This window comes from Chiloscyllium punctatum, chromosome 7, assembly GCF_047496795.1.
Source record: "Chiloscyllium punctatum isolate Juve2018m chromosome 7, sChiPun1.3, whole genome shotgun sequence".
NCBI classification, from domain to species: domain Eukaryota; kingdom Metazoa; phylum Chordata; class Chondrichthyes; order Orectolobiformes; family Hemiscylliidae; genus Chiloscyllium; species Chiloscyllium punctatum.
In genome coordinates, this window is record NC_092745.1 from 115,794,342 (window position 1) to 115,808,346 (window position 14,005).

The 14,005-nt window shown below is 46.7% G+C and overlaps 2 protein-coding genes across 3 annotated transcripts in view; one reads left to right on the plus strand and one right to left on the minus strand.

Annotated features, from left to right (window-relative positions):
* rpap2 (RNA polymerase II associated protein 2) overlaps window positions 1–5,207 on the minus strand; it is a 135,815-nt gene extending 130,608 nt beyond the window's left edge. Inside the window, exons 1-3 of one of the 2 annotated variants that reach the window (XM_072574691.1) lie at window positions 5,053–5,168; window positions 4,281–4,426; window positions 3,452–3,566 (exon numbers count right to left, since the gene is read on the minus strand). Coding sequence is in view for 1 of the 2 variants with exons in the window: in XM_072574689.1 (XP_072430790.1) it covers window positions 3,452–3,566; window positions 5,053–5,180 (243 nt within the window). In the remaining variant the exon portion in view is untranslated. Of the gene's footprint in view, window positions 1–3,451; window positions 3,567–4,280; window positions 4,427–5,052 lie in introns of both variants that reach the window. The other variant, XM_072574689.1, reaches the window with a different exon arrangement.
* glmna (glomulin, FKBP associated protein a) overlaps window positions 4,347–14,005 on the plus strand; it is an 84,502-nt gene continuing 74,843 nt past the window's right edge. The window contains exon 1 of the mRNA XM_072574687.1: window positions 4,347–4,365. The gene's annotated coding sequence lies outside the window, so the exon portion shown is untranslated. The remainder of the gene's footprint in view (window positions 4,366–14,005) is intronic.

Consider the following 14,005-nt stretch of genomic DNA (forward strand, 5'->3'; position numbering starts at 1 on the left):
CTCTGGCTTACCTGTCCAGCGATATGACCACTATGCTATTGCCGAACTTAAACTCAACCCATGATTTTTGGCCAGGAAGAGCTTCATTTAGTTTTAAAACAACGTTTGGATAGAAGTTAACCACAAACTGACTTTTAGCCAAAATAAAAAAAACAAATTATTTCTTCTTTGCATTTACAGTACTGGATGCAAAAGTTAAACGTAGCCTTGCATCAACTTATTAATTCATAGAACAATACAAAGACAGCTGTGTGGCTTTTGCATCTGCATGGCAATACATGCTGTCATGATTACCAACATACAGGTGCATGCTGCACTTCATGTTTGCTAATTGGGAAATAGGGCATCAAGAAGAAATAGTAAATTCGAACAGTGCTGTGAATATGAAGTCATTAAGACTGCAGAGCAGACAAACAATTGAGAATTTTTTCTGGAATTCAAGATATTATTGGAAGCTATTCCAATGAAGGTTTCTGTTGTGTTGGATTAATATTTATAAATACTGCTACCACCATTCCAGTGAGGCGGAGATAGTCCTTTGGGTGAAAAAACAAAATCATTTCTCAAAACCTCTATAAACCTCCTGTTCCTTACCTTAAAACTGGTAGCTCTTGGTTATTGATTCCTCTGCGAAGGGGACATTTTTCCATATCTACCCTGTCTATACTTTTAGAACCCCCCTCAGCCTTCTCTGCTCTAAGGAAAACACTCCAGCCTATCTAGCTTTTCTTCAACATTGAACCACTCCATCTAACTAGTAAATCTCTTCTGCAATCACATCCTTTCTGTAGCGAGACAACCAGAACTGCACACAGTGCTCCAGCTGTGGGTTGACTAATGTTATATAGAGCTCCATCATCTCCTCACTCGTATAATCATTGTCTTGATTAATAAGGTGGTTACAAAATTTTGCACTGTGAAATATTTTTATTTGTTGCTGAAGGCATCCAATTAGCTAAGGAATAAAGCTTTAGCCTTATAGTCAGCAATAAGCACAGCATGTGTCAATTAAATGACTAAGAAACAAGTCAGTCAGACTATCAAGACTAGTAGCTAGAAGTTACAGTATCAGACACCTTGCGTGGAAGAACATAGTGCCAATGAAAGATGTTATGAAAGGTGTAGGTATGTACTGTACCTATAAGAGAAAGGGGAAGCTAGCAAGGACTGACCGAAAGCACAGCAAGTGCTGAACAAGGTAAAAATGTAACACTTAGTTGAAAGAAATACCTGCAGTTGCGTTGCCACGGAACAAAAAAAAATTTCAAATTCGACCAGTTTAAACTATGCCTCAGATACCAAAATATAACCGAATTTGAATTTAGTGTTTTGATGACAGCTTTGGGTTTATAAAAACCACACATTTTGAAAAGTGAGGAGACCGGCCAAGAAAAACCAACAAGTATAGACTGCTAGCCAAATAGCTCTCCGAAAAGTGCCTGTCCATAAGATGTTTGTGCAGAACATTGAAGCCGAACTACAGAATAATATACAGAAGAAAATCTACAAAAGGAGAATCAACAAAACTGACTAGTTTTGAAACATGATTTTTTTTTACAAAAATCAGACTAATATTGTAGAGTGGGAGTTAAAAGATAGGTTTAAGAGAAAGGAGCTGTAAATAATTGTTTAATGCTCTCAGTTGGACTTAAAAGAATAAAATTGTTAATTTTTACTTTACATAGTGACCTCTGGAATAGTTCTTTGCCTCTTGAAATTTAAACAGCTAACAGAACAAGGTGAGCTTCACTATGTGTCGGGTTTAAATTAGCAGAGTAGTTTATCCAGTGTCATAACAAAGTCAGTGGGAATAAAAATAATTTGGAACACATGGAGATTGGAGTGTGGAAATTATACCATGCATGCTGTAGTCTATATAAGGATTGAAGTGTTCTGTAACCCCACCAGAGTGAGCTTTAAACTGCAAGGTGTTAAAGACTCCCCCTCCGTAGGTGTTCATGAAATAAATTATCGTCATCTTGTTTTCTTGAAGTCCTGTTACCAATTTGCAAAGTTGATCCCATAACAGCACGTAACAACCTTTGATGCAATTTTGTTGAAAGTATTTTGGTAATCTCTTATGACTAGGTTTAGTGACTAACAACCACAGTAACCAAGTTACAAAAGTTAAACTTAGTTTTTTCAAGCCAGATTTCACTCTGGGATCTGAATTATCCAGTTTTATCAGACAGCTGGAATCATTACACTACTCACACAGCTCAGTCAGATGCCTGAGAACCAGGAGACCAAATTAAAATCAAGCACGTGACCACAGCTGGAAAATAAACTTGTAAAGAAGTCAATGACAATCACAATAATTGACTCAGTTTATCATTGCAGTTATCCAGCACAGTAGCTCAGTGGTTAGCACTGCTGCCTCACAGCACCAGGAACCTGGGTTCAATTTACACTTTGGGCGTCTGTGTGGTGTTTGCACATTCTCCGTGTCTGTGTGGGTTTCCTTCCACAATCCAAATATGTGCAGGTTAGGGGAATTGGTCATGCTAAAATTGCCCAGTGTTAGATGCATTAGTCAGGGGTAAATATAGCTGAGGGGAATGGGTCCGGGTAGGTTACTCTTCAGAGGGTCGGTGTGGACTTGTTGGGCCAAATGGCCTGTTTCCATGGAATCAAGACTAGATTAGATTCCCTAACTAGTTAAAAGAAACAAATTTTTTTTAAAAAGTTAGTAGATTTCAAAACCAGCCACGGATCATGTACTAGGTTTATGAAGAGAAACGATCTTGCATGTGACAGAAGATAAATATTTCAAATAAATTAAATCTTTAATTGAAACTTTTTTGTTTCTTTTGTGGATCAGATTAGTGGAAATAATCTTCAACGTGGCAACTTAATGATGGAATAGACTGAATTTTCAACCACATGCAAAGTAATGTAATGGGACTAAGTAAATAGTTCTTAGTACACTGGCAGAGTTGGATCAGCAGAGGGTGTTGCATATATAGAATGAGCTGCTAGAGGAAGTGGTGGATGCTTATACAGTTACAACATTTAAAAGGCATCTGGATGGGTATATTAATAGGAAGGGTTTAGAGGGATATGGGCCAAGTGCTGTCAAATGGGACTAGATTAGTTAGAATATCTGGTGGACATGGAAGAGTTGGACTAAAAGGTCGGTTTTGGTGCTGTACATCTCTATGAACAGCCTCTTTCTGAACAATATGATGCTGTTGCTACTTAGTTGCCAACGTGGACTCTTCTAAACTGGATGCTCCTTTTCCTATACAAAACAGCAGTAACAACACTGGCTGTGATGCAATTTGGAACACCGTGGCTATTATACTCACTAGATACTCTCAGATTTTTAAATATATCCAAAGAAACAAAAGAAAGATATTCTAACATTCAGAATGTATTTACACCTACTTCATTTTTAGGAAAGCCAAGAACAAAACTCCATCAATACAGTACCCAAAGGCAGCTCACTTACACAATCCAACAGAAATTCTTCTGTAACATTTAGTTCCAGCAGTTGTTCAACAACACGAAGAGCTTTTGCCTCACATTCACGTTTCTTCCTCAAAGCCTCTTGCAAAGCAGCTTTTCTATAGGTGCAACATTTATGACAAAAAGAAGATCACGTTAGGTCAATTCAATTTACTTTTTTCAGGATAATATTGATTTATTTCTTGCTTTGAGTATTTACCCTGACGACGGTGTAAATATTTAGTCCTCCCCAGTATCTGCAGATCTCTATTCTTCAAAACAGGCCAGATTTGTAACTAACAAGCAGCAATAATTAAATGCTTAGAAAAAGAGTTGCACCTAATTGATAGTGAACAGTTTGGAGACAGTTGCCAGTATTCAGCAGCAAGGCACCATGGTGGCTGCTGACAATACTCCCATCCCCATAAGACCCCTAATGAAACGACTGACCATGTCCAATATTTTCCCACAGTTTTTATGATGATTGGAAGGGGGTGAGGAAAGAAATGCTAGTTGCATAGTAATGTACTGAGACAATTGTTAGGTCACCTAGCCCAATCTTCCCACACCTTCTAGAACGAATAGCCCTGCATTCCTTTTCTGATCTGGATTAATTCAGTTTTTTAAAATGGTGAACTGGTGCTCTGTTTCAACTCCATGTCCATTGGTAATCTGCAACATTTCACCACAGTCATTGAAATAATTAGTTAAAATTACCTTTTCCTACATTAAAAGTGCGACCAAATCTATTTAGTTAACAAACTGCAAATAGTTTACAGACGAGCAGCACAGTGCTAGTATTATATGTTACTGTTCATTTTGTATGTAACTACCTGAACTATGTAATTGCCTGTTTTGATTGTTGTGCGCCACTGCTCGAAAGAGGCAGTCCGCTGCAAGAGATGCGAACTTCAACAGGTTAGTGCCTTTCTAAACAAAAACAGAAGTTGCTGGAAAGGCTTAGCAAGTGTAGCAGTATCTGCGGAGAAAAATCAAAAGTTAACGTGTTCTTAGAACTGATGTGCATAGGTAAGGAGTAAAGGGACAGGTAGAGATAGAGACGAAGGAGAAAAATAGATCGACAAAGGAGTGGATAACGATCAGCCTGGAGAATTCATAGCCGCTGTATTAATGGACAATTCGTGACTAACGGTGGATGGTCTGTAACAGTAAACGGTGATAACAAGGCTTGATGGGGGGGGGGGGGGGGAGAGAAAGGGGGTAAAACACATGGGAAGGTGCCTCAAACCCTAAAAAGTTGTTGAATTGAGTATCCAAGCGGAAAAGGTATTCTTCCAGTTTGCGCTGAGCTGAGCTTTCCAGCATCCGCAGTTTTTTTTAAATTTAGGTGTTTTTCTTTTAAAAGTTACACACGACCATACTTGAACAGCTTCATACCAAATACTATAAGAGACTGGAATAACCAACCCTATTACCACAGGAGGCAGGGAGACAAGAACAAGCTCGGAAGATGCGCCACTTCTGGGACACTGATGTTATACAGCGATATCCATATACTTCTGAGATTTATCTCCCTGTCCGCTTCCGTCTCTAACTATGCAACGATCATAAACCTCGGGCCCGCCGTCAGATGTTAACTCTCACCTTTTGAGGGCCCCGTCAACGTCCGAGACGCCAGCCTTACTGTTAGCAGTGGCCGCGCTCGAGCGCTCCCGCCGCCGCCGGCTTCTGGAACTCTCCCCGACAGGGCTCTCCCTCCGCTCCGACGCCATAATGATATCATCGAACTTTGACCCCGTTTGTAGCTGGACGGCAATCACCAAGTGCCAATCGTACAACCGGTGGAGGCGCGATTATTGCTAGTTCAATATTTAATCCCTTTTTTTTCATTCGCTGTTCAATTAATGCCTTCATTTATTTCTGATAATAGGGAAGCGTTAAATTTGCTGTTCACGTTGCTTGAAGAACCGGCATTGTTTCTAACAAATACAGAGAATACTGGAAAAACTCGGTAGTATCTACGTTTAAAAAATGTTAACATTTCGAGTTTTTCGGAATGTTTGGTATTATTCTCAGTCAAAACCTATCTTGATATTGAGTTTTTAATTTCAATATCTTGTGGCACAGCGGTAGTGTTAGTTTTACTGGGCTAGAAGCTTCAGGTTCAAGTTCCACACTAAGACTCATTGGAAAGTGCACTTGAAGTATTAAGAAGCTTGATTATCAGTCTCTAAATCTTTTCAATACACCTGATGGCGACTGATAACGGTGGGATAAGGTCTTGGTCAGCTGTACTGCACAAGGCATTGGTGACCACTGTGGTACTTTATCCATAAATGTGGATCAATTCATTGGAAGTCCATGGCCCAGCCCTGAGAAATGAGAATGCAAGAAAAGATGTACAGACTCTCAACTATTCTTTGGCATTGAGCTTTTCTTGGCAGTAATCTACCTGTTCAATTCACCTGTTCAATTGTGAGCCAGAAAAGCTTCCAAAGTCCTGTCAATGCTGATGTGTGACAGTGATTTATGCAGGAATAGATCACTCAACCCATGGAAAAAGAGAGATTAATTTCTGCAGAAATTCAGTCTGAGATGGAAACATTGGAATTAAAATTAGGAGAGTGAAGAACATTTTAGGAAATTTAGAACTCTACCTATCTGAGAGTGAATGAAAAGAAGATCTGGTAGCTGGCAGCATTAGTTGGAAGATTGAGCAAAAGATGCATAATAAAACAGAGGAATTGAGAGTGGAGTCCTGTCAATTTGTAATTGTTATTCTACTAGATGGGATGATTCTACTTATTTGGTGAATATCTGGTAAATTGTTGAGATTTATTCAATTCCCAAGTTTTAAAATGGTACAAGAACAAGTGATAATAAAATATATAAAGAGAGGAAACAATTAATTTCATAAATTTAATAAATCAATTTTGTAGTTCATTAAGAAAATATATTAAGGTTGGCAGGACAGATTAATTAGATTAGATTCCCTACAGTATGGAACGAGCCCAATAAGTCCACACCAACCCTCCAAAGAGTAACCCACCCAGACCCGTTCCCCTACCCTACATTTACCTCTGACTAATGCACCTATCACTATGGACAATTTAGGATGATCAATTCACCTGACCTGCACATTTTTGGATTGTGGGAGGAAACCAGAGCAAGCCCACACAGACGTAGGGAGAATGTGTAAACTCCACATGGAAAGTTGCTCAAGGCAGGAATCGAACCCAGGCCCATGGTATGACGCAGCAGTGTCAATCACTGAGTCATGATGCTACCCATGATTTCCACAAGCCAGCAGCGAATTTTTTTTTATTTCAAAAATATACTTTATTCATAAATACTTTGATCTATACAACTGGACATGCCATACATATGTAAACATTCCATTTCTTTGCGTATCAAAACAGAGTAATCATTCCTATTTACAGGTTGGTGCGATTACATTGAGTTGAGGTGCCAGCAGAGCCCAAATGACTGCATGGGCCCCCCTGTTCTTCTTAGGCAGGCAGATGTTACACGGTGGTCTTTCCCCACCGCGCCTTGGCAGCAGCTGCCCCAAGCTTCAGCGCATCCCTCAACACGTAGTCCTGGACCTTGGAATGTGCCAGTCTGCAACACTCAGTCGGGGTCAACTCCTTCAGCTGGAAGATCAACAGGTTTCGGACCACCCAGAGAGCGTCCTTGACCGAGTTAATGATCCTACAGGCACAGTTGATGTTCGTCTCAGTGTGCGTCCCGGAGAACAGGCTGTCAAGCACGGCGTCACGGCGCTGCTCGGGACGAAACTCGACAAACACCACTGCATTCCTCTCCAGACTTCTGCGTAGGCACATTCCAGAAGGAGGTGTGTGACAGTCTCGTCCCCCCTGCAGCCGCTTCGAGGGCAGCATGCGGTGTGGCTGAGAGTACGGGCGTGCATAAAGGATCTCACAGGCAGATCCCTTCTCACCACCAGCCAAGCCATGTCTTGGTGCTTGTTGGAAAGCTCTGGCGATGAGGCATTCTGCCAAATGGCTTCGATAGTCTGCTCAGGGAACCGCTCGACAGGATCCGCCCTCTCCTTTTCCCGAAGGGTCTCAAGGGCACTACGTGCTGACCACTTCCTGATAGACTTGTGGTCAAAGGTGTTTTTCTTCATAAACTTCTCCACGAAGGACAGGTGATATGGAACGGTCCAACTACTCGGAGCGTTCCGCAGCAGCGAGGCCAGGCCCGTCCTTCGCAACACCGGGGACAGGTAGAACCTCAGTACGTAGTGACACTTGGTGTTTGCATACCGGGGATCCACGCACAGCTTCATGCAGCCATACACAAAGGTGGCCATCAGGGTGAGGGTGGCAATGGGTGTATTTTTTCCCCCGTTGCCCAGATCTTTGTACAGCGAGTCCCTTTGGACCTGGTCCATCTTTGACCTCCATATAAACTGGAAGATGGCCCGGGTGTCTGCAGCGGCACAGGTTCTGGGAATAGGCCAGACCTGTGCCACGTATAATAGCAATGACAGTGCCTCACACCTGATGACCAGGTTTTTTCCCCGTGATGGAGAGCGACCTTAGCTTCCATCTGCCCAGTTTCTGTCTCACTTTGCTGATACGCTCCTCCCAAGACTTGGCGCACGCCCCAGCTCCCCCCAACAAAATTCCCAGCACCTTCAGGTGGTCGGTCCTGACGGTGAAGGGCATCGAGGATTGGTCGGCCCAGTTCCTGAAGAGCATGGCCTCGCTCTTGCCTCGGTTTACCTTGGCCCCCGAGGCCCATTCGAACTGGTCACGTATGCACATGAGTCTGCGCACAGACAGCGGATCCGAGCAGAAAACGGTGATGTCATCCATGTACAGGGCCCAGAATAGTCACCCATCACAGGCTCGCATCCTTCCTGATGGACTCGGCAAATGGCTCTATGCAGCACACAAATAAGGCAGGAGAGAGAGGGCAGCCCTGTCTGACTCCAGATCTGACTGGGAAGCTATCTGATTCCCACCCATTGATTGAGACTGCACTGACAACGCTGGTGTAGAGCAATCTGATCCAATTGCAGATTCCCTCCCCAAAGCCCATTTTGGAGAGAACATCTCTCATATACCTGTGTGATATCCTGTCAAAGGCTTTCTCCTGGTCCAGGCTGATCAGGCAGGTGTCCAACCCTCTGTCCTGCACGTAGGCGATCGAATCCCTGAGGAGTGCGAGACTCTCAGCGATCTTCCTGCCCGGCACAGCACAGGTTTGGTTGGGGTGAATCACCGACCCCAGAGCAGACTTGACCTGGTTGGCGATTACCTTTGACAGAATTTTGTAATCCGTATTCAACAGTGAGATTGGTCTCCAATTTTTGAGTTCCTCCCTCTCCCCCTTCCGCTTGTAGATGAGGGTGATGACGCCTTTCCTCATGGATTCACTCATGGTACCTGCCCGAAGCATACTGACATACACCTCCAGCAGGTCCTGGCCAATCAAGTACCACAGAGCGGAATAGAGCTCGACCGGTAAGCCGTCGCTTCCAGGAGTTTTATTCTTTTCGAAGGACTCGAGGGCCTTGGTCAGCTCATCCAGAGATAGCGGCTGGTCCAGCCTCTCACGTGTTCTGTCGTCTAAGACCTCCGTGATAGAGGACAGGAACGACTGGGAGGCCGCGCTGTCGGTCCGCTTCGTGTCATACAGACTGGCATAGAAGGTTTTACTGATCCTCATGACGTCAGCCTGAGATGACATTATCGAGCCATCTTCTTCCTTCAGGCTGCTGAGCATGGAGCTCTCTTTGTGCACCTTCTGGGAGAAGAAACGTGAGCACGTCTCGTCCTGCTCTACCGAGCGGATGCTGGACCGGAAGATTATCTTGGAAACCTCCGAGGCAAAGAGCGAGGCTTGCTGGCCCTTCACCTCCTTGAGGTCCTCCGTGACATCCACCCCCAACGTCTGCAGCAGGAGCAGGTTCTGTATACTTTCCTGGAGCTGGGACAGCTTTCCCCGCCTCTCTCTCGCCTCCTGAACACCTTTGAGGATAAAGAACCTCTTGATGTTCCCTTTTACTGTTTCCCACGAGTCTGCTGGGGACTCAAAGAGGGGCTTCACGGTTCTCCAACCTGCGTAGTCCCTCTTGAGCTCCTCAATGTTTCCCGGGGTCAACAGCTTTGTGTTCAGCTTCCACGTTCCCTTACCAGCCCGCTGCCCGTCCTGTAGGTGACAGTCGGCCAGCAGGAGGCAGTGGTCAGAGAAGAACACTGGCTTGACATCGGTGGATCTGACCGAGAGCGTTCGGGACACAAACAGCTAATCTATCCTTCAGCGGATAGACCCGTCTGCCCGTGACCAGGTGTATCGACGCTGCGTTCCGTCTGCAGGGGTGCTGAAGACGTCGTGCAGCTTGGCATCTTTGACCGTGTCCATCAGGGCTCTGGATGTGGTGTCCAGTTTACTGTCCCCCCTGCCGGATCCTCCATCTGCATCAATGATACAGTAGAGGTCTCCGGCCAGAATGACCGGCCTGGACGTAGCCAGCAACAGTGGAAGCTGCTGTAGGACGGCCAACCGTTCACTCTTACCCACTGGGGCGTACACATTAATCAGTCTCAGGGGAGCATTCCTGTACATGACGTCGGCGATGAGGAGGTGCCCGCCCACCACCTCCTTAACCTCGGAAATGGTGAAGTTGCCTCCTCACAACAGGATACCCAGGCCGGAGGCGCGGCTATTGTTGCCCCCCGACCAAACTGACGGCCCATGGGCCCACAAGCTCGACCATCTGTAGCTGCTGAGGTGCGGTATCCCACACTCCTGCAGAAACAGGACGTCGACTTTAACATTGGCCAGGAAGGCCATCGTAGAAACACATCGTGTAGCCGATTTGATGCTACGCACATTGATGCTGGCAATTTTTAACTCAATTTTTAACAGTTTACAAGGTTAACACTGTCCATTTGCTGCTGGTCTTGCCCCTCTGGGGTAGCTGTGTGCATCCCCGTGGTGACGGCAAACTGCTTGACCCTCCCAGGGCTGAGATAGCTGTCCGGCTCCAAGCTGAAGCCATTTACCCGGTCTGGTGTCTTCGGGTCGGGCTCAGCGTTCGCATAGTCCAGTTCTCCATCTGACAGCGGGGCTGTCACAGGACCGCTGCTCCCAGTTACCTGGAGCTGTGGGCCGGTGGGTACCTCTTGGTTGTCACCAGGTTGGGGGAGGCCTTTAGCCATCCCCTCAGAGGGATCGTCTTTTCCTGCTTGGGCGGTGCTGCCCTCCGTTTTCCCCATGGCGTTCTGTCTCTTCCTCTGGTGACGACTCTCCTTGCGTCCATCCTCACCGTCGGAAGAGCTGCCTGTATCCTCGTCGTGTAGGTGTCACTTCCCCCTTCGCTGGGTGGCTTTGGGAGGTTTCCTCTTCCTGCTTTTGACAGTAATCCAATCCTCTGCCTCCTTTGATCCCTCCTCTTCCATTTCCTCCGTCTATCTTGAAGGAGCTTGGATCGGCCCCTGCATCTCCCTGCTGTCTGCCTTATGCTCCGTTATCGCCTGCTGGGAGGGCTCCAGACACCGTTCCCATGCTGTTTTGTGGTACCTTGCTGGTCTTAGGTGGTCCACGGCTCGTGTTGCCACCTCCGGCCATCTGTGCATAGGTGACGGCCCCTCGTCTTGGGCAGGCCTTGTACATGTGGCCCGCCTCTCCGCACAGATTACAGTTCTTGGCCTCCTTACATTCCTTGGTTGGGTGGCCTTCCTGCTTGCAGTTTCAGCAGACGGTCACCTTACAATCCGCCGCCATGTGGCCTGACCTCCCGCAGGTTCGGCACACTTTTGGCTGCCCTGCGTATGTCAGGTAACCTCTGCTTCCTCCGATGGCAAAGCTGGAGGGTGGGTGGAGGATGTTCCCACTGACATCGACCCTCAGGGTTACCCTGACCTGTCGTTTGCTGGTCCAGATCCCGAAAGGATCGACCACATCGGTACTCTCTCCCTCGACCTGGACGTACCTTCTCAAGAAGATCAGGACATCTACTGCTGGGATGTGAGGGTTGTACATCTGGATTGTTACAACCCGACTCCTTTGCACAGGAAGCACACACAATGGGACCGCCCACAAGATGGAGAACAGCGGTTCCCCTTCCTTCTCCTTGAAGACCTTCAGGAGTGTGAAGAATTGCGAGCAGCTCCTGAAGGTCACATCGAAATAGCCTGCTGCAGGGAAATTCTGCAGGCAGTACAGGTTTTTTTTTAATTTCAAAAATATACTTTATTCATAAAATGATTTGATTGTCTGCACATTTGGTCATGGCATACATATGTCAACATTTACATACACAGATCAGAATTTATCATTGTTATATACAGGTCTGTGCATTTCTCAATCATATGCCCATATATTTAGCTGAGGCATCAGCAGAGCCCAAACGACTGCATGAGCCCCCTGTTCTTCTTTATTCATAAAATACTTTAATGATCTGTACAACTGGACATGCCATACATATGTAAACATTCCATTTGTTTGCATACCGAAAACAGAGTAATCATTCCTATTTACAGGTCTGTCCGATTACAGTTTTAGCTGAGGCGTCAGCAGAACACAAATGACTGCGCAGGCCCCCTGTTCTTCTTTAGGCAGGCAGATGTTACAGGGTGGTCTTTCCCCACTGCGCCTTAGCGGCAGCTGCACCAAGCTTCAGTGCATTCCTCAACACGTAGTCCTGGACCTTGGAATGTGCCAATCTGCAACACTCAGTCGGGGCCAACTCCTTCAGCTGGAAGATCAACAGGTTTCGGACTGCCCAGAGAGCGTCCTTCACTGAGTTGATGATCCACCAGGCGCAGTTGATGTTCGTCTCGGTGTGCGTCCCGGGGAACAGGCCATAGAGCACGGAGTCCCGCGTCACGGCGCTGCTTGGGATGAACCTCGACAAACACTACGTGCTGACCACTTCCTGATGGACTTGTGGTCAAAGGTGTTTTTCTTCATAAACTTCTCCACGAAGGACACGTGATACGGAACAGTCCAACTACTTGGAGCGATCCGCGGCAGCGAGGCCAAGCCCATCCTTCGCAACACCGGGGACAGGTAGAACCTCAGTACGTAGAGACACTTGGTGTTTGAGTACCGGGGATCCACGCACAGCTTGATGCAGCCACACACAAAGGTGGCCATCAGGGTGAGGGTGGCAATGGGTGTATTTTTTCCCCCGTTGCCCAGATCTTTGTACAGCGAGTCCCTTTGGACCTGGTCCATCTTTGACCTCCATATAAACTGGAAGATGGCCCGGGTGACTGCAGCGGCACAGGTTCTGGGAATAGGCCAGACCTGTGCCACGTATAATAGCTATGACAGTGCCTCACATCTGATGACCAGGTTTTTTCCCCGTGATGGAGAGCGACCTTAGCTTCCATCTGCCCAGTTTCTGTCTCACTTTGCTGATACACTCCTCCCAAGACTTGGCGCACGCCCAAGCCCCCACGAACCAAATACTCAGCACCTCCAGGTGGTCGGTCCTGATGGTGAAGGGCATCGAGGATTGGTCGGCCCAGTTCCCGAAGAGCATGGCTTCGCTCTTGCATCGGTTTACCTTGGCCGCCGAGGCCCGTTCGAACTGGTCACATATGCACATGAGTCTGCGCACGGACAGTGGATCCGAGCAGAAAACAGCGACGTCATCCATGTACAGGGAGGCCTTAACCTGCAGGCCCCCACTGCCAGGAATAGTCACCCCTCTCAGGCTTGCATCCTTCCTGATGGACTCGGCAAATGGCTCTATGCAGCACACAAATAAGGCAGGAGAGAGAGGGCAGCCCTGCCTGACTCCAGATCTGACTGGGAAGCTATCTGATTCCAACCCATTGATTGAGACTGCACTGACAATGTTGGTGTAGAGCAGTCTGATCCAATTCAGATTCCCTCCCCAAAGCCCATTTTGGAGAGAACATCTCTCATATACCTGTGTGATATCCTGTCAAAGGCTTTCTCCTGGTCCAGGCTGATCAGGCAGGTGTCCAACCCTCTGTCCTGCACGTAGGCGATCGTATCCCTGAGGAGTGCGAGACTCTCAGCGATCTTCCTGCCCGGCACAGCACAGGTTTGGTCGGGATGAATCACCGACCCCAGAGCAGACCTGACCTGGTTGGCGATTACCTTTGACAGAATTTTGTAATCCGTATTCAACAGTGAGATTGGTCTCCAATTTTTGAGTTCCTCCCTCTCCTCCTTCAGTTTGTAGATGAGGGTGATGACGCCTTTCCTCATGGATTCACTCATGGTACCTGCCCGAAGCATACTGACATACACCTCCAGCAGGTCCTGGCCAATCAAGTCCCACAGAGCGGAATAGAGCTCGACCGGTAAGCCGTCGCTTCCGGGAGCTTTATTCTTTTCGAAGGACTCGAGGGCCTTGCTCAGCTCATTCAGAAATAGCGGATGGTCCAGCCTCTTGTGTGTTCTGTCAGGAAGGACTGCGAGGCCGCGCTGTCGGTCAGCTTCGCGTCATACAGACTGGCATAGAAGGTTTTACTGATCCTCATGATGTCAGCCTGAGATGGCGTTATCGAGCCATCTTCTTCCTTCAGGCTGCTGAGCATGGAGCTCTCTTTGTGCACCTTCTGGAAAAAGAAACATGAGC